General features: G+C 32.5%; 1 protein-coding gene across 7 annotated transcripts in view; it reads right to left on the reverse strand.

The window, feature by feature from the left end:
* LOC126890438 (zinc finger protein 493-like) overlaps window positions 1-20,391 on the reverse strand; it is a 134,793-nt gene that overhangs the window by 37,089 nt on the left and 77,313 nt on the right. For 4 of the 7 annotated variants that reach the window (XM_050659377.1, XM_050659376.1, XM_050659375.1 and 1 more), the window contains one exon: window positions 11,522-12,418. The exons of the other annotated variants lie outside the window; for them this stretch is intronic. In XM_050659377.1, coding sequence (XP_050515334.1) covers window positions 11,522-12,418 — 897 coding nt within the window. The remainder of the gene's footprint in view (window positions 1-11,521; window positions 12,419-20,391) is intronic. 7 annotated transcript variants of the gene reach the window in all.

Consider the following 20,391-nt stretch of genomic DNA (forward strand, 5'->3'; position numbering starts at 1 on the left):
AAGTAAAAAGTGAAACTAAACCAAAATATCGGAGAGGACCACAAAAAATCAAGTGGTAGATGCTAAAAGATCAGAAAGAAGGTCTATTCAGGGAAGGAATAGTAGAGAAAATATGTTGGAACATGAAAGGAAGCCCTACTACAATTTGGAGAAAAATGGCCAGTAGTATTAGAGAAACCGCTATTGAAATACTGGGGAAAACGTCAGGAAAAAAGTTTGAGGATAAAGAGACTTGGTGGTGGTCAAACGAAGTTCAAGGAAAAATAAAAGAGAAGGGAAAATTATATAAAAAGTGGCAAGAAACCAGATCCAACACAGATCTTTAAAACTATATGGTCGCGAAAAAGGAAGCGAAAGTAGCAGTAGCAAAAGCTAAAGCAGAAGCGTATTCAAACCTTTTTTTCTGATTCTGGCTTTGGTTTAGAACTGTAAACTTTAGCCACGTAATTGTATAACTTATCACTAAGTCAGGGGAGTAATGTGTAGTGTGTGTGTTGAGTAAGTGTCTTGTTACTTTGCAAAGTCGACGTCATTGTCTTTGCAAAAAGACGCTAATTGTTTCCGAACGTCTGCGGTCCCTCCGGTGAGTATTCAAACCTATACGATCAACTTGATACCAGGGAAGGCGAAACGAAGATATATAAAATAGCCACACGGAGAGCAAAGAAAGCAAAATATTTTAATCAGATTAGATGTATCCGAGATGAAAATAATAAAATACTAGCTCACGAAAAGGATGTCAAAAAGAGATTGAGAAAGTACTTTGACATCTTATTAAATGAAGAATTTGACAGACAGCCTGTGGAGTCAACGGAGACAGTAGCAGCAATGGTCACCAAAATAACAAACGAGGAAGTGGCTCAAGCGCTTCAAAAAATAAAGAAAGGAAAAGCGGTAGGACCAGATGATATTCCTGGGGAAGTATGGAAAGCATTGGGAGAGACAGGAACAAGGTGGCTAGCAGATTTATTTAATAGAATTATGGAAGTTGGATAAATGCATGGAGAAGCAGTATACTAGTATCTGTCTACAAAAACAAGGGAGATATACAGCAGTGTACAAACTACAGGGCTATAAAACTGCTTAGCCACACCATGAAGATATCGGAGAAAGTAATGGATAGACGGATACGTGAAGAGACCGACATATCCGAGAATCAATTTGGCTTTATGCAGGGCAGATCAACAACAGACGCAATTTTAATTATAAGGCAGTTGATGGAAAAATACAGGAGTAAAGAAACAAACGCTCATATGGTATTCATTGATCTTGAGAAAGCATATGATAGAGTTCCTCGAGAGATTCTGTGGTGGGCACTCAATAAGAAAGGAGTTCCTGGTGCATATGTAAATATTATGAGGGATATGTATGAGGGAGTAACGACTAACGACTAGTGTTAGGACAGGTGTGGGAGAGACTGATAAATTTCATGTGAAAGTAGGATTGCACCAAGGCTCGGTGCTTAGTCCGTATTTATTCTCATTAGTTTTGGACCAGATAACAGCGAAACTACAGGGTAACATTCCATGGTACTTAATGTATGCTGATGATGTCGTGTTAGTAGGAAATAGTGAACGAGACTTAGAACAAAAACTTAGGAACACCAACTTTGGATGGTGAACTGATTGTAAAAAGCAATAGTTTTAAGTACCTGGAATCGGTATTACCGAGTAATGGAGAAATAGATGGAGATGCATGCAGTAGAATAGGGAACTTGCATAAATTTTTAAATTCGAAAAAAATGTTATAAATCACAACACAACATAATTTAAAACATGTATCAAAGATAAAAAAGTTTTGTTTGTCTTTCGTTTGGCCCCTAAAGACGATTAAAAATTCAAATTAAAACAGGTGGTCCAAAACGCATCGTGACGTCACTTGGTTTTACATTTACATTTTTCCAATAAAGTAAACAGAATTTTAAATTAGACGTTATAAACGCCAGTAGAACATACATTTATGTGACGTTACAAGTGTTTTTGATCGTTTGAACTATCCATAGAAGAATTCGTACTTTTACAAAATGGTTTTATTTTCAATAATAAACCTTCGTTCCTTTCCTTCAAAAACAGTATAAAACTACAATTTTAACAAACTGGTATATATTATTACAATGACATACGATAAATGTCATTAGAATATAAATATTTTTGACTTATTCCACGACGATGAGCTTGCCAAATACCCAAGTAGGTGGAGGCCAATAAACTAAAGAAGGAGAAGAAGAATATACCTAAATATAAGGTTGTGTCTAGGTATACGTTACCGTGTACGCAAATAAAAAAGTTAGAGTGTCAGTGATTTCTTATTTTTTATTTGTTTAGTGTTTGTTTTTAAATTAACTACGGAGTGTGGACAATTATTTAGTTCTTTTAATGAGTTTAAGAACATTTTAAAACAGTACGAAAAAGATAAGAGACTATAAATTAGGATGACAAAACTCTGGCAACAAAAACATCTCCAAGCGATAAAAATGATCAACTACATACTGTTTTTTTGATGATCAACTCCTGATGTTTATCATTTGCAGGTTTTTGTAGGTAATCCTTGTTTTTGTAGATTTATTTTTTAATTCGAATTTTTGGATAATTCGAATTTTTTTAACGGTCCCCTGAGATTCGAATTATCCAAGTTTCACTGTATTTATTTTGCTAACCTAAATATATACTTTAATATATACATTGATTTATTACAATTAAGTTTGAAACATCTGAATAGTTCTGCTTCCCTTCCTTTAACAAATATTTTTCTATCAAACACACGCTAAACATATCAAAATGGCATGTACCAAAATATACAGTCACTGCGCACGCTAAATAATAACGTCACTGGCTTGATGAAGTTTAATTCGCTTGCACATACCTAACCTTTTTATTTGCGTACACGTTAGCGTGTACCTAGACACAGCGAAATATAACCATAATAATAACTAATGTAAAACTATGTGACGTCACGGGTCGTTTAAACTATTTTATACCGCTGTAGACTTTAAATACGTATTTCTAAGTTATTATGAGTTTTTGAAGCGTGAAATTTTGGAAATCTCATTTTTAAACAAAACTGAACATTATTATGTAATAAAAAAAAATTGTGCAAGTTCCCTATTAGGGCTGGATGGATGAAGTGGAAGGAAGCGAGTGGTGTGTTGTGTGACAGAAAAGTTCCAATGAAGCTGAAAGGAAAATTCTATAAAACAGCCATAAGACCGGCTATGATGTACGGAACTGAATGTTGGGCACTGAAAAAGAAAGAGGAACAACGAATGCATGTGGCGGAGATGAGAATGCTTAGATGGATGAGTGGAGTGACAAGAAAGGATAAAATTAAAAATGAGTATATTAGGGGAAGTCTAGGTGTGGCACCAATTGATGCCAAAATGAGAGAGCATAGGTTGAGATGGTTTGGTCATGTTCAACGTCGAGACATTAATCATCCAATACGAAGAGTAGCTGAAGTGCAGATTCCTGGAAGGAGTAGGAGAGGAAGACCAAAGAAGACGTAGGGGGAGACGATTAGACAGGACATGTTGGTACAGGGGATTAATATTGATATGACCAGGATAGAATTGTGTGGAGAAATGCATTTAGGAAAGCCGACCCCGCATAGGGATAAGGCAAAGAGAATGATGATGACGAAGTAACACAGCAATATTAGCAGGCAACAACACTCGATGGAGATACCGTACGTTAATGACGGAGAAGAACTTATCGAGAAATACAAAACTGAAAATATAGAGAGTTGCAGTCAGACCAGTAGTTACATAAATATATGCAGCTGAGACAATGTGCCTCATATAGTGGTTTTGCCAATCTGCTCATAGCCAATATTATTAATAGTTAACAGAAATAAATAACATAAAACTTAGGCCAATGAATAATTATTTATTGACACCATTATAGTGCGGCAGATTCGTGCAAATATTTATAAGAATTGCACATTTAATGATACAAGCATATAAATCGGGCCACATATACTGCACATATAAAGGTTCAAATTTAGATATGAGGCCATCTCAGATTTTGCCTTTTAGAAAAATGGCGGACATTCAAAATGGGCGACTATACATATGTGACTAATAGCACGATATCTTTTGAATGAAAAGTCCGATTTCAACCAAATCTGGTACATAGGTTCTTTTTGTGATTTACAAGGTCTATGTCGTGAACTGGCAGAATCGGTTTACTAGAAGTTGTTTTTTCCTGGTTTTTCATGTAAAACTATTTTATATTATGTAAATAATTTATTTTCAATTTTTTTACCCTGTATATATTAATTTTTCATAATGGTAATACCACCATTGAAAAGAGCGTAAGAATATGTTTTAGAAAATATTTTGAACTTTTTAGTTATGTTAATTCCCATTTAATAAATGCATAACGTATCTTCACATGTACCTTTGTGTGGCAGATTCGTGCAAATATTATAAGAATTATTGTGAATTTAACGGTAGAAGCATATAATTTGGACCACATATACTACACATGCAAAAGTTCAAATTCGGATATGAGGCCATCTCAGATTTTGCCTCTTACGAAAATGGCGAGTATTCAAAATGGCGGCTATACATATGTGAGTAATAGCACGATAGCTTTTGAACGAAAAGTCCGATTTCAGCCAAATTTGTCATCAAGGTTGTTTTTTGGATGAATAAGATCGAGGTTTTGAACCGGAAGAATCGGTTCACCAGAAGTTGTGTTTTTACTGTTTTTTTTTATGTAAAAATCTGTGGTTTTTTTTTTCAATTCTTTCACCCTGTATATATTAATTTTTCAAAAAGTTAATACCGCCATTGAAAAGAGTGTAAACATAATTTTTACGAGAGATTTTGAACTTTTTAGTTATGTTAATTACAATTTAATAAATGCATAACGTATCTTCAGATGTACCTGTGTGCGTCAGATTCATTTTGAATGCCCGCCATTTTTGTAAAAGATAAAATCTGAGATGGCCTCATATCTAAATTTGAATCTGTGTATGTGTAGTGTGTGTGGTCCAAATTATATGATATAACCATTAAATGCACAATAATTCTTATATTATTTGCACGAATCTGCCGCACATAGGTTTACAGGTACATGTGAAGATACATTATGCATTTATTAATTGGTAATTAATGTAACTAAAGCGTTCAAAATATTGCCTAAAAATATTTTTACGCTCTTTTCAACGCCGGTATTAACTTTTTGAAAAATTAATATACACAGGGTGAAAGAATTATTAGAAAAACAACATGTTTTTACATAAAAATCAGGAAAAACAACTTCTGGTAAATCGATTCTTCCGGTTCAAGACTTTGGTCTTGCACATCAAAAGAAGAACCTATATACCAAATTTGGTTGAAATTGGACTTTTCGTTCAAAAGTTATCGTGCTATTAGTCACATATGTATAGTCGCCATTTTGAATGCCCGCCATTTTTGTAAAAAGTAAAATCTGAGATGGCCTTTTATCTAAATTTGAACCTTGATGTGTGTAGTATATGTGGTCCAAATTATATGCTTCTACGATTAAATTCACAATAATTCTTATAATATTTGTAATATTATATCAAGATTCAAATTTAGATATAAGGCCATCTCAGATTTTAACTTTTACAAAAATGGCGGGTATTCAAAATGGCGACTATACATATTATGTGACTAATAGCACGATAACTTTTGAACGAAAAGTCCGATTTCAACCAAATTTGGTATATAGGTCCTTTTTTTATGTGTAAGACCAAGGTCTTGAACCGGAAGAATCGATTAAACAGAAGTTGTATTTTTACCGATTTTTATGTAAAAACATGTTGTTTTTACCAATTCTTTCACCCTGTATATATTAATTTTTCAAAAAGTTAATACCGGCGTTGAAAAGAGCGTAAGAATTATTTTTAGGAAATAATTTGGAACTCTTTAGTTATGTCAATTACCAATTAATAAATGCATAACGTATCTTCACATGTACCCATGGACCTACGTGCGGCAGATTCATGCAAATAATATAAGAATTATTGAGCATTTAATGGTAAAAGCATACAATTTGGACCACACACACTACCACATACAAAGATTCAAATTTAGATATGAGGCCATCTTAGATTTTGTCTTTTACAAAAATGGCGGGCATTCAAAATAAATTTGCCGCACATAGGTACATGTGAAGATACATTATGCATTTATTAAATGGTAATTAACATAACTAAAATTTTCAAAATATTTTCTACAAAATAATTTTATGCTCTATTCAATTGCGGTATTACCTTTTTGAAAAATTAATATATACAGAGGGAAAGAATTGAAAAAAAAAACATATTTTTTACATAAACAACCAGTAAAAACACAACTTCTGGTAGACCGATTCTTCTGGTTCACCACATCCATCTTGTAAATCAAAAAAGAACCTATATACCAAATTTGGTTGAAATCTGAAATCTCGTTCAAAAGTTATCGTGCTATGTCACATATGTATAGTCGCCATTTTGAATTCCCGCCATTTTTGTAAAAGGTAAAATCTGAGATGGCCTCATATCTAAATTTGAACCTTTATATGTGTAGTATATGTGGTCCACATTATATGCTTGTATCATTAAATGTGCAATTGTATCACATATCGGCCGCACTATTATAATGTATTGATAACAAATGAGAAAATTATTTATTGTACAAAATAAAAATATTTTGAAGAAATAAATTTCACAAAATTTTATAAGTTTAGTATATCTCACTATTTCCAATAATTCTTCTTTTTTTAATGAAAGATTAAGTTGATTTGAGCAGTTAATAGTGTAAGGTAAGAATTTTTGTGTTGTATGTTTCCTATTCCTAATGTGTCAAAATGAATCTGGGCTGAGCGAATTCAGTTTAGATAAAGATGAAGAAAGATTAAGAATATTCGAAATGAAAATCCTCAAAATTATGGGCCCGATAAGAATGGAAAACGGAAAAATAAGAAGAATGAACTGTGAAATAAGAGACAAAATGAGGGGAGAAAATATAATTAGATTTATTATAGCGGCATAGAATGAGATGGCTGGGACACATAGTGAGAAGGACAACAATCTACTGATTAAGATCAGCTGATGGAAGCCAAAAACTGAAAGTCAAGAAGAAGATGAGAAAAAAGACAGAGAGATGGGAACACAATTTATCAAAATAGATGAGGTTGTTTAATTTTCGTAATGTATGGCAAAGAATATTTAAGTTGTTGTGAATTTTGTTTATCACTATTTCCTTAATAGTAAATTATAATAGTCTGTATATTCAGAAAAACATTGGCTAAATAATATCAACACTTTTTATCAACTCCAACATATCAACAATTTTTTTTTCAGGATTCATTCTCAATTTTTTTTTAAATCACATGTTTCACAAAATCAAAATGACATTAAAAAATTAACAATCGTAACTGATTTCTTCTGGGTGAACTTTAGAGAATGAAACTTGACAGGACAATAATTGAAGGGGTTAGAAGTAAAAGGGCTTAAGTGCACTTTTCTAAAAATTGGCTCGAAGTACAGATTCGCATCCTTAAATGGTATTATAACTTGGTGATAAACGGATTCAAGCATATTTCGCCCTACAGTCACCATTTATCGCCATTACATTTAGTTTAATGAAAACAAATTTTGCATTGGTAGTAAACGGGTTTAAGTGCGCTTGAACCGTTTTACCACAAAACTATTTTTAGTATTCTATAAAAAAAAGTAGTAACCGGGTTTAAGTGCACTTGAATAATTTACCACAAAACTATGTTTAGTATTCTGTAAAAACCTCATGTTAATACAGTCTTAATTTCAATTAAATAAATATCAGATTTCTACCGAATTTTGAAGACTAATTATGGAAAAGTATTATGCAACGTGCCAGTTGTAGTTACACTGTGGATAACAGCTGGGATAAAAATGATTAGTAATAGGTAAAATCTGCACTTGGACCGTTTTACTATAGTAACATTTATCAATACCAAGAACCGGTCCATGTACATTTTTTAATAATAAACAAAAAAGGAAGAATATAGTCAGAGTAATAATATACCCTTATATTTTTATCATTTTATAGAACATTGTACACTATGGTTCTTTTCATGAGCATTTTTCAGTGCGTCACAAATGATAGAAAAAAAAAAGGTTAGTCCGTGATAAATACACATTTATGACATTTATTCTAACATGACATTTTAGTTAAATCTGACAGTTGTCACATTTTATTTGCAATTTGGTATAAAAACAAATCAATTTTGTTTATTGCATTTATAAAATGGTATTTTCTTTGATTTGTATAGTCTTATAAATTGTACAGATTAAATTTTTTTATATAGAATAATATAATATTATTTAATATTATATTATTAGCGCCATCTATTGACAACTAGATTAAATGTTATAAATGTCACCGACGAAATGTAATCAGCGACGTGTTTTTTTCTGTCACATACAATGACAAACTGTGACGCACTGAAAAATGCTCATGAAAAGAACCATAGACATATTTTAGTTTAATAACTCCTAGAATTTTGTAGCGTTTAAAAAAACCAGCGAAAATATAATTTTTTATCCAAATTATTATTTTTAATCTCCAAAAATATCTATTTTTCTAATTCATTTTTCGTGAAGTCAATTCTATCGTAAATATTTTAAAACCCGCCCTGTAAGAACATTCCACTGCCACAACGCATATTTTTAAAATTAGTGGTCTTCCGAGTTCTTTGCAGATGTCCATGGTACAACGCAAATCATTTTTGTCAAGTTAGCACAGGACGTGAATTGCACGGTAATGGCGCGATGTTTCTCGTTTATGGCCTCACCCTTAGACAAGGAAAGAGAGAGGACGAGTAATCCTATGACCAAAAGTGAAGCCAAACTGACACCAGGGATTTTGATCATCGACGTATCTTTGGGGTATTGTTATGCATTGAGTATTTAAAATAAAAACATGAAATGTATTTAAAATGAAGAATTTGTGTACGGTAAATGTTTTATTAAGTTTCTCATATTACGTACATATGTTTCAATACATACATATGTTTTTATTACGAATTTTAGATGATGATTTACTTTATTTTTTATGAAATTTTAACCTTCAACGAACACCCACCACTGGCAACCCATTGTTATTTTTGACGTGACCGCCATGTTTCTGGTGACAAACAAACCAAAAAGCGGCTTCACTTTTGGAACGTGTGTGTTAAATGAGTGTTACCCGTCCTCTCTTTTTTCCTTGTCTAAGGCCTCACCCGATACAAGCCGGTAGTGAGAAGCATAGAGAAATAACAACAAGGTGAGAAGAGGAGTCAGTCCGGCTTTAGCATCCGAATCGAAAACATCCCACACAGGTTGTCGGACTCACAAGATGGCGTTATAGAGTTGGTAAATTTTGCCGGTACATTACTGGTTTAGAAATCAATACCCTGTTCTGTTTATCCCAGTGTCCCTAAAGGATTTGTGGTAGTTTGAAGATGTTTTATTTAAGTAGCCAGAAGAATTTCTTTGTCGACGCCACTTAAAAAGTTCCCGTGTTGTTATCAGTTAATGGCGTCGTAATTTATTTGTTTGCTGTGCCCTGTGTTCCTGTCTAAAGAATGTGGAAAAAATTTTAACGATGAAGAGTTCCAATCGTCCCTTTGTTTCGTTATAGATGAGATGCAACAGGTACCCAGATCCATGTTTGAAAAAGCCCCGCCTAGTCCACAATGACCATGGAAATTTTGTTTAAGTGTGATGTGACAAGAAAATGTTTTTTTTTTAAAAGGTACTATAATCTTTTTATAATAATACGTATGTTGATTGAAAATTTTCTCATGCTTTCATTGTGATAAAAAAGGTTTGTATGAAAAATATAAAAGGTTGTAAAAATTAACTTAAAAAAGATTTAAGATGTTATCCTTTGTTGTATTCTATTAGCTGTCTGAATAATTTGTTTAAAAATAATAAGCTCTTATAATATGTCAAATTAAATAATATGAAGTGACAACTAACAGCTAGATATTTTTGAAACTAGGTCATGTGCAAGGTTAAGTCAAAAATAATTTTGATAAATATTGATAGTTATGTTTTTTTGCTATAATGTTAAAAGTAAATTGTATTATGTTGTATGTTACAAGTATAAAGATCATTTTGTTTCAGTAAAAGGTTAAATTTTTTTTTGTATTGTCATTCCTATAGTGAAGTCTGTATTCCTGTCAGTAGAATATATTTTTGAAATAATAAAAAGTTTTTAAGGTTTTAATAAACGTTTTGACCATGTAAATAACTATTTATGCTTATAACTATTTAACTATTTATATTATAACTTATTTATAACTATTTTTATGGTGGATTCCGCATCTGAGACGTTTCAATTTGTTAAGAGATGTCGCTGGATCGCGTCCCACTGGGAATTTGAAACATCATTCAAATTCCCCTTAAATTGATAGTTGAGCTGTTTTTCAATTCAGAGGAGTGCACGCTAGCGCTGTTGAAAAAGCCTGAAACTGTGGAAACAGCTGTCCGGCGATTGTGCATCCCTCTTCGACAACAAGCAAAACCATCATTTACTTTTCTATCTTTACTCAGATTTGAGTACTAGAAAGTTCCTCTTCTGTCCTTTTCCGAGACGAATGAAAACGAAATGTCATTGCAAGGAATCCTTTTTGTTTTCTATATTCGTCGTCTGCGGTCTTATAAATTGTTAAAGTCGCAGATTAAGGATGTACCAGAAAGAACTTTCAACATGAAAAGTCTCAGATTTAAATAACTATTTACCATTTTTATGGTGGATTCTGCATCTGAGACTTTTCAATTTGTTAAATACCTTTTATTTACGCAACCCTCTGGAAAAATGTTGACAAGATTTCTAATACAAATGTAATGTGAGTTTTAGTACACAAGAAAAAAAGAAAAGTGGCATAGAAGCCTAAAAAGATGTTTTAAAGTAGAGAAATTAGACCCATAAGAGGAATCACCTATGAATGTCACCCCAATTGGTACCCGTAAGTAGAAAGATATGCCCAGTAAGTACCCATTAGAGAATTAGAGGACTTTCTAAACGGCGTCCTTTTTAAATAGTAGGAAGGTCCTCCAGTCAGTGGAAGTATCCTTTGTTCATTTGGTAATGGTAGTTAGCTCTTCTAAAACCCTTCTAAATTGCTTAAAACGAATCCAAGCTCGCCACCGAACTAAAAACTGAGCCGCCGGATTGCATCGAACGGTTAGAGTGTTTCTGTTCCTTCCTCTTTAGTCCCATTTCGACCCCCAGCATCCAAGTAGTTCATTTTAGCCCTGTCCCCATCTGAGCAAGCATTCAAAACGCTTCAATTTATAAAACTCAAACAACTTTGAAGCTGATTACCTCAGAACTATCAAAACTGCACTTAAACCCTTTTACGTCTGACCTCCTCAATTGTATTAAAGAGGAAGCCGCTTGAAACGTTATCTTAAGGTTTGTTTCTCGTGTGCACTCTCAAATGTATCTTTAAATGCTCATTGCGAGAAAAACACTTACAACAGATTTCACACTTGTGAGGTTTTTCTCCCATGTGTAGCGCTAAATGTTTTGTTAAATTACCTTTCTGTGAAAACTGCTTAAAACAAATTTCACACCTGTGAGGTTTTTCTCCTGTGTGCGTCATCAAATGTGTTTTTAAATGAATTATTTGTGAAAATTGATTAAAACAAATTTCACACTTGTGAGGTTTTTCTCCCATGTGTAGCGCTAAATGTTTTGTTAAATTACTTTTCTGTGAAAACTGCTTAAAACAAATTTCACACCTGTGAGGTTTTTCTCCTGTGTGCGTCCTCAAATGTGTTTTTAAATTAATTATTTGTGAAAATTGATTAAAACAAATTTCACACTTGTGAGGTTTTTCTCCCGTGTGCGTTCTCAAATGTATTTTTAAACTTGCTAATACGTTAAATTGCTTAGAACAAATTTCACACTTGTGACGTTTTTCTCCCGTATGCGTTCTCAAATGTCTTTTCAAATGACATATTTTTGAAAACTGCCTCAAACAAATTTCGCACTTGTGAGGTTTTCCTCCAGTATGTATTCTCAAATGTGTTTTCAAATTACTTTTTTGCGAAAACTGTTTAAAACAAATTTCGCACTTGTACCCTTTTTGATCAGTGTGCGTTGGTAAATGTTTCTTGTACAGCGTTTTGTTAGAAAAATGACTAAAACAAATTTTACATTCGAAGAGTTTTTCTACAGAATGCGTTGTCAAATGCGTTTTAAAATTACTTATTTGTGAGAATTGCTTAAAACAAATTTCACATTGGAAAGTTTTTTGACCTATATGTGTTGTCATATGTTTTTCCAAATAATCTTTACAAGAAAACCGCTTAACACACATTTTACAATTCATTGTGTTTCCCTCAGCAGTTTGACTCATAAGCTGATCTTTACTACACAAATCTCCAGGTAATATTTTCTCAGTTTTCCATGTATTTTCTATGTGGAAAAATCCTAAAATAAAAACCAAAATATATAAGCATTAATTGGTGTTTTCCTATAAGAAAGTATTTATGGTGTATTCCACGAATATACGACTGTTTTGGATTATCGCGACAACGAATATTTTAGTGTGCAACATAAGAAGTACGAAAGTATTTTGCTCAAATAATTACTCTAATAAACAACAATATAATTTGCAATTTACTTTCGTTCTTCATATTTTGCACAGTAAAATATTCGTTGTCGCGATAATCCAACAGGGTCGTATATTCGTGGAATGGGGTATAATGTATATGTTATAGTCAAAGGCCGAATTTCAGGCACTCCTAGGTTTGACTAGGCAATCCTCAGGTTTGACTGACGGTCTTAGTCAAAGCCCGAAATAAATTAGGAGTTTCGGCCTTTGACTAGTCAAACCTAGGAGAGACTAAGTTGGTCAGTCAAATGTCGAAATTTAATTTTATGGAAATTTAATTGCGAAAATTTTTATATTGTCGCAATTTTTTTTATTTAGCTAATGCCTCGACAAGTAATGGCCATTGGCATGGTATATATATATATATATATATATATATATATATATATATATATATACATCCCGCTATCATTATGTCATCTTTTCATGTTGCAGTCATTTGGCATCATCAAGAAATACTATCATTTTCGAATTTTAATTCGTGTATGTTTGTTGAGCGCATTTTTTAACGCCCTGTATCGTTCTCAGTTTTCTAAAATTTTAATTTTAAAAATTTAAATTATATACAAAAATTTTTACACTTCATAACCATTTTGACTTCCACCACATAAAAATGTGTATTTCCCATCATTTTGCCGCTTTTCGACGTTGCCACGAGTTAAAAATACCGATCTTTTGAGGACAGGTAGAAAAGGTCTATTGTAAACTTAGAGGATGGAATATTTTGGTAAAATATTCCATCCTCTCAGATTATAAACTACATAAAAGGTAGGTTCTTTACCTGTTCAGCTGGATTACCAAGCAAGGGTCTAAATATTTTACGAGTTGAATTGTGTTTATTTGATTTCATCTGTTAAATTAAAATTTCTCATACCGACTTAAAATATTTGTTTGAAAAATTCATTTTATATTTTCGTTTAATTTACTTAGGGTTTTTGGTCAGAATTTTGAAGAAACGCTTGGTTTGACATAAAATTTGGGACACGTACCTATAGCTAATATGTTAAAAAAAAAGGGATATTGTGCCGATATGTGCTTTTGATCTGGAGGTGAGTTTCGTCGGTTATAGGGTATGAAAACAAATACGTTCAAATAAGTCCGGAATTGGATAAACTGACTAATTCTAAGCAACTTCTATTTTATAGCGTTTTTCACTAAGTCAATATTTTAGAGATATTTGCGAGTGAATATGTTCATTTTTCAACAAAAAAAAAAACGTTTTTATACGGTTTTTCGCAAATAACTCAAAAAGTAGGTACTTTGTTGAAAAAAAATTAGCAAATAGTAAATATAGCTTATAAAAAAGTGAAAAAATGGTATATGTGTCAGGTCTGTAGACCCAGTAGAAGCAGAGTTATTGCTAAGCTTTGTTTTAAAACCAAGAGGAGTAGGTAAACTAAATGGCAGATTCACACCCAAGAAAGTCACTAGAAATATCATCAGATAAATCTTCTTTTTTGGTTGATCATATCGGCCTTTGACGGTAATCTTGACTAAAAATCTAAAAATAAAAGGAAGAACGCAGAAAATACAAAAATTGCTGATAAAATAAATAAACTAACCTATGAAATGCCAATAGTGTCAAAATTTGATATGAGTAAAATTGCCTGAGGTTGTACCAATTACAAACAAGGTGTACGGCGCGGGAAATTTGAATGACTCCTCTTGTTTAAAAACAGACTATAGTGAAAAATAAGCTCTTATATCTCAAATTCCAAATCGAATATTTTAACGTGAAATAAAAAAAATGAAACACTTTTCTGGAAAAACTTATTACAACTTTCTTAAAGTGTTTAAGAAAACGTTTATTTTTATTTTTTTTTTAAGTTTCCAGCAGCAAGAGTAAGCAGGTTACGCTCAAAATACAGTTGTTCCTTTTTTTTTGGTTAAAAATATTCTAAAAACTCCCTCTAATTAACAGCCCAAATGGAATTAATCGTTACCACTTCACAAGTAACTTTATGTATTGTTTGTGTTTGTAAGTTTCATCAGTTCAAAGTGCTTATTTGTGGAAAAATTTGGTTTTAAAGTAATTTTTTTTAAATCTTTAATTTTGAAAAAAAGACTTTTGTCAAAATAACTTAAAAATTATTAGTGATACCAAATATCTTAAAGAGTAAAAAATGTAGGTGTTGCTTTTTTAAATATTTGGAATTTTTTGATTTTCTGGAAGACAAAAATTGGTTAAGATATGGCTGTTCAAAATTTGCATATACATACTCGTGACTAGTGATTCGTTCGAGGCCTTTCAACAAAACCCCTTTCAAAAATAAGCATTTTGAACCAATGCAACTTACAGATCATATACAGGGTTTCCCCGAAAATAGTGCGTTCCTTAAAGGTATAGATAGCAGGCACAATGTAGAGCAAAAAAGTCTTATAACATTTTATTCTAAATTCAGCCGTTTGACCAAAAAACGAAAATACATTTTGATATGCAAATTGATACTCAATTAGTAAATAAACAAGGGGTCCCATTAGATTAAATTTCACAGTCACAGGTTCTTCTACGCCATGTTGCCAGGTCATATAAATTTATGAAAATAAAAATTTACTCTTATGGAGAACAACGTAATTTTTGTTGAAACGGTTAACTTTAGGAAAAAATGTTACAACACCTTTTTGTTCTAAATTGTGTATTATATCCACACCTTAAAGGAACGCACTATTTTCGGAGACACCCTGTATAAACAATACATTTATCTAAAGTAACGTGTGAAGCGGTAACAATTAATTTTCATGACTTTCTTTTGCCAAAAAAAAGGGAACGATTTTATTTTCAGCGTAACTTGCTTACTTTTCACGCTAGAAACTGTTTTAAACACACCAAAAAAAATTTTTTTTAAACACTTTAAAAGAGTTATGATGAGTGTTTCCCGAAAAGTGCTTTATTTTTTTGGTTATTTTACGTTGAAATATTCGATTTGGTATTTGACGAATAAGAACCTATTTTTCATTAGCTGCAACCCTGCTTCTACTGGGTCTACAGACCTTATACTGACACCTCTTTTTCATAAGCTATATTATTGCTAGGAATATTTTCTTCGATAAAATATGTACATACTTACTTTTTGAGTTATTTGCGAAAATCCGTCCAAAACGTGTTTTTCTATGAAAAATAAACATATTCACTCGCACATACCTCGAAAAGTATTGACCTAAAACTTTTATAGAACAAAATTTGCTTAGAATTAGAATTAGTCAGTTTATCCACTTCCGGACTTATTTTGCACGTATGTTTTTTCACCTCCAAGAAGGGGTGAAAGTCACATCCAGGACAAGAGAACATATCGGCATAATCTCACTTTTTTCTTTGGCATTTTAGCTACGTGTGTGCCAAATTTTATGTCAATCCAAGCGGTTCTTTAAAATCTGGAGGTTTTGCGATATTTTATCGTGAGTGAATGGAATAATAATTATTACAACGGCAATTATTGCCGTTGTCACTTTTAGATAAGAAGTCATTATCACAATGATATAGTCAGGTTAACTGAATTGTATAATTATTGTTTTTATCATTAAATGTGAAAACCTAGAATTATCCATGTCTGTCCGTCAATAAACACAACTCGTCTATTAGTAGGACAGAAAGAATGACAAATAAGGTGTCAAATGAAAGCCTATAACCAAAATATGATATTACATGTGAGAAGTTTGACCTCGGACTGCCTGTTCCAGAGTTGCAACCGAAAGTACTGTTTTAAATTCGTCGAAATAGTACAAACTATTGGTCAACACGACTAAGAAAGACCAGAACAAATACATACTTCCGGTTTCATGCCTGTCTGTTCGTCCATATCTGTAGGTGAACAAAATTCATCCGTCATATCAGCTGACAAAAAGTTACACGAAGGGTTCAAATATCGACTGCCGGTTCAACTTCCGGTCACTTTTTGTGAAAAATTAGAACTTACGATGTCCAATTGCTTGTTACAATTTTTTTTATAAGTGTTCTACTCTATCTATTCTGACTTTTCATTAACTTACTTAGATCACATATAATTTAATACAGTTTTGATGTCAGGGTCTTCAAAATTTATGTGGTGAGTTCCGGTATGTGATGAATGAAAAACGACTCCATAAGCAGAAGAAAAAAGTGTTCTCAAGACCTAAGACAATACATCGACTCACAAGAGCGTTGTGACAGTAGCAGAAATTCGAGTTGGGGTTCTAATTACTTTCTCATGCGGCTTACTCTCCTGACTTGGCCGCCTCCGATTATTAAGTGTTCCCAAATCTGAAGAAATGATGGGCGAGTCACAAAGTTTCACAAAAAAGCGAATATTTCGCGAAATGAACGTCAGATCGAAAAACTAAAAAATGCGTGTTCAATATTTTTCAAAAGTCTATCGAATGATACCAAAAACGAACCCCCACGGAAAGGGGTGAGGAGTAAATTAAAAATTTTAAATACGAAGCCTGCGATATTTCGCGAAATGAACATCAGAGTGCCAGTGTGTGCTTTTTTTCTGGGGATGAGTACCACCCCCTTCTCGAGTGTGAAAAAATATAGGTCCAAATAAGTCCGTAAGTGGATAAACTAATTAAATTCCTTGTAACTTTTGTTTTTAGATGGTTTTTCGCAAATAAATCAAAAAGTAAGTATTTGATCGAAAAACTATTCCTAGCAAATATAAAGCTTATAAAACAGTAAAAAAAATGATGTATGTATGAAGTCTGGACACACAATAAAAACAGAGTTGGAGCTAATCAAAAGTTGGTTCTTATTCGTCAAATTCCAAATCGACTAGTTCAACGTAAAATGTCCAAAAAATAACGCACTTTTCGGGGAAAACCCGCCACAAATTTTTTAAAGAGTTTAAAAAAAGTTTTATTTTTGTTATATAAAAAGTATCTATTCTATCACCATCAGCATCAAAAGTAGACCGGGCAGTATCGTCGCCCCCGCTAGCGAAATTATTCCGATTCGATTTTTTTGCACAAACTTACTCAAAAAGAGGTCCTTATAACATATCCAAAGGGTGCCGGGCGGTGCATTGGTCGAAAAATTGTTTAAAAAATTTTTTTGAAACAAATTCACAAAAACAATTTTTTCATTTCGAACAATTTTTTTTAGATAACTTGTGTCATTCTGGGCAAAAAAGGTGTCTTGCCATTTTTGTTTAAAATTGATTGTTGCCGAGTTATATGCGATTAAAAATTTGAAAAATGCGAAAATGGCCATTTTTAAGTCTTAATAACTCGATTAAAAGTTATTATTATGAAATTAAAAAGTGAGCAGATCAAGTTTCAAACCCTTAGCCCAAGCTGTTATTTTTAATTATTAATAATTAGCGCTATAGTCCCGGATTTATCGTCGCCCCTGTTAGTGAAATTATTCCGATTCGATTTTTTTGCACAAACTTACTCAAAAAGAGGTCCTTATAACATATTCACAAGGTGCCGTGGTCGAAAAATTGTTTAAACAATTTTTTAAACAAATCCACAAAAATAATTTTTTCACTTTGAACAATTTTTTTTAGATAATTTTGGACATTCTGAACAAAAAAGGTCTCTTGTCAATTTTCTCTAAAATTGATTGTTGTCGAGTTATACGCGATTTAAAACCTGAAAAATGCGAAAATGGCCATATAACTCGACAAAAATCAATTTTAGAGAAAAATCTCAAGATACCTTTTTTGCTCAGAATAACCCAACTTATCTAAAAAATCGTTCGTAATGAAAAAATTATTTTTGTGAATTTGTTTAAAAAATTGTTTAAGGTGATACAGTAGCGATCAACAGGTAGCCAAAACGCGTTCCAAGATTGCGGCTGTAATTTTGAATATTTTTTCAAGATATTTGGCACACGTATCCGTAATATAATAAAGAATGGCGGTACAGAGCCCAATTTGAAAAATATATTAGGTAATATTTGAAAATTATTCTGTAATTAAATACAATATTAAAAAAACGAGCCTGTACCGCCATTAAGAAGAACAAAAAAATACACTTTCTTCAAATAAACTTTTTTATCCGATGCCTAGATTTTGTGTCATTTTGGAACTACTAAAATGTTTTATTTCATTAGTCCAAAACAAAATTTAAATTTTTTAATTCGACAAAATATTTCCACGCACAGGCTGTGGTCTGTATTAATTCGAGAACCAAGAGAGACAGCTCATTAAGCGCCTTTCATTTTTTCTTAGAAAATAAACGATCTCTACACAAAGTACTTATAGGATAATACGCCGCCGTTATGAAATGATTGTAGGATGTTAAAATGACGAAGGATGTTTTACCCGAAAATCCGAATTTTATATACTTTTGTTATATTTAATACCCTAATAGCACACGACGTCCTTTGGACGTCCAAAATAGGTCAATTTTTGGTCCAAACGTCCATGGACCATAAACGGACGTCCTTTGGACGTCCGACGCTGGACGTACTTCGGGTGTACTAAATATGTACGTCCTTTGGACGTCCGGCGTTGGACGTCCTTCAGGTGGACTAAATATGTACGTCCTTTGGACGTCCGGCGTTGGACGTCCTTCGGGTGGACTAAATATGTACGTCCTTCGGACGTCCGGTGTTGGACGTCCTTCGGGTGGAATAAATATGAACGTCCTTTGGACGTCCGTACTCGGACGAAATACGGACCTTTTCCAATCGTCCATATTGGACATATTCTACCAATAAGGGGATTAAACAGCAAAATTATTTAATAAAATATTAACTTAATTATGTTAATAAAATAGTTTAAATGGAAAAGATTATAAATCATATTTAATTCAAAACTGTATATGTAGTTTAATATCTAATACATGTTTTTGTTTTTATGTAAAGTGTGAAAATCTGATCGGTAAATTATTCGTTATGTCCACTCTACATCAACAATAAATTGAACAAGAAATTGACTAAGTTATTCAAGGCCAAATTTGACGAGTACAAAATGTATGATTTGTAAAAGAAAATGAAGGAATTTGATGAAATAGAACAATTGGATATGTTTTATTTTGTCAAATTTCTTTATTTTCTGTTTATTCACGGCAAAATTGGAAGTAGAATTGTGTTTTGTATAAGCCAAATTTGACCTTGAATAACTTGTCGTCAATTTCTTGTTCAATTATTGTTGATGTAAAGTGGACTTTATAATGTTTTATTATTCCCGTTACCAAGATGATAGAAGTTTGGTGGTTAATTCTAATAAGCAAAAATATAATTTTTATCAATGTATCCTTACTACAGATGAATATTGAGAGCATCTTTTTGAAGTTGAGCGTACGTGTGCCCAAAATAGGTCCAGTTTTAGTCCTAATGCGGATGGACTATAAATGAACGTCCTTCGGACGTCCGACGTTGGACGTACTTACGTGTTGAATAAATATGAACGTCCTTTGGACGTCCATTGGACGTCCGTGCTCGGACGTCCGTTGGACATTGACATCGATCCGTGAGCGTCATCTGCAAAGAAGAAAATCACAAGCCAGGACAACCAATCCAAATAGTGAGTGTTTCAAACTTTTGTGTTGTGTTGTCAAAAGTTTATTTAATTATTTATGTTTTTCCTTACATACTTACATATTTTTTCAAGCTTTTTGGTATATTTTTCATATTTTTTACTATATTTCGATAAAAAAATTCTTCGCAGTTTTATCCTAATCAACATCATCATCATTCTATCCAAAAAGGCAAATCGCCAAAATCGCAATTTTATCATAATATGATATGTATATTTGCATTTTACCACATTTTTTCGATGTTTTGAAACATTTTTGTATATCTTTTGTGTATCTATCTATATTTTGTATATCACCCCTCCTCGGGGTGAAACTCACCCCCCAAATT

The sequence above is a fragment of the Diabrotica virgifera genome, chromosome 8 (genome assembly GCF_917563875.1).
Source record: "Diabrotica virgifera virgifera chromosome 8, PGI_DIABVI_V3a".
NCBI lineage: Eukaryota > Metazoa > Arthropoda > Insecta > Coleoptera > Chrysomelidae > Diabrotica > Diabrotica virgifera.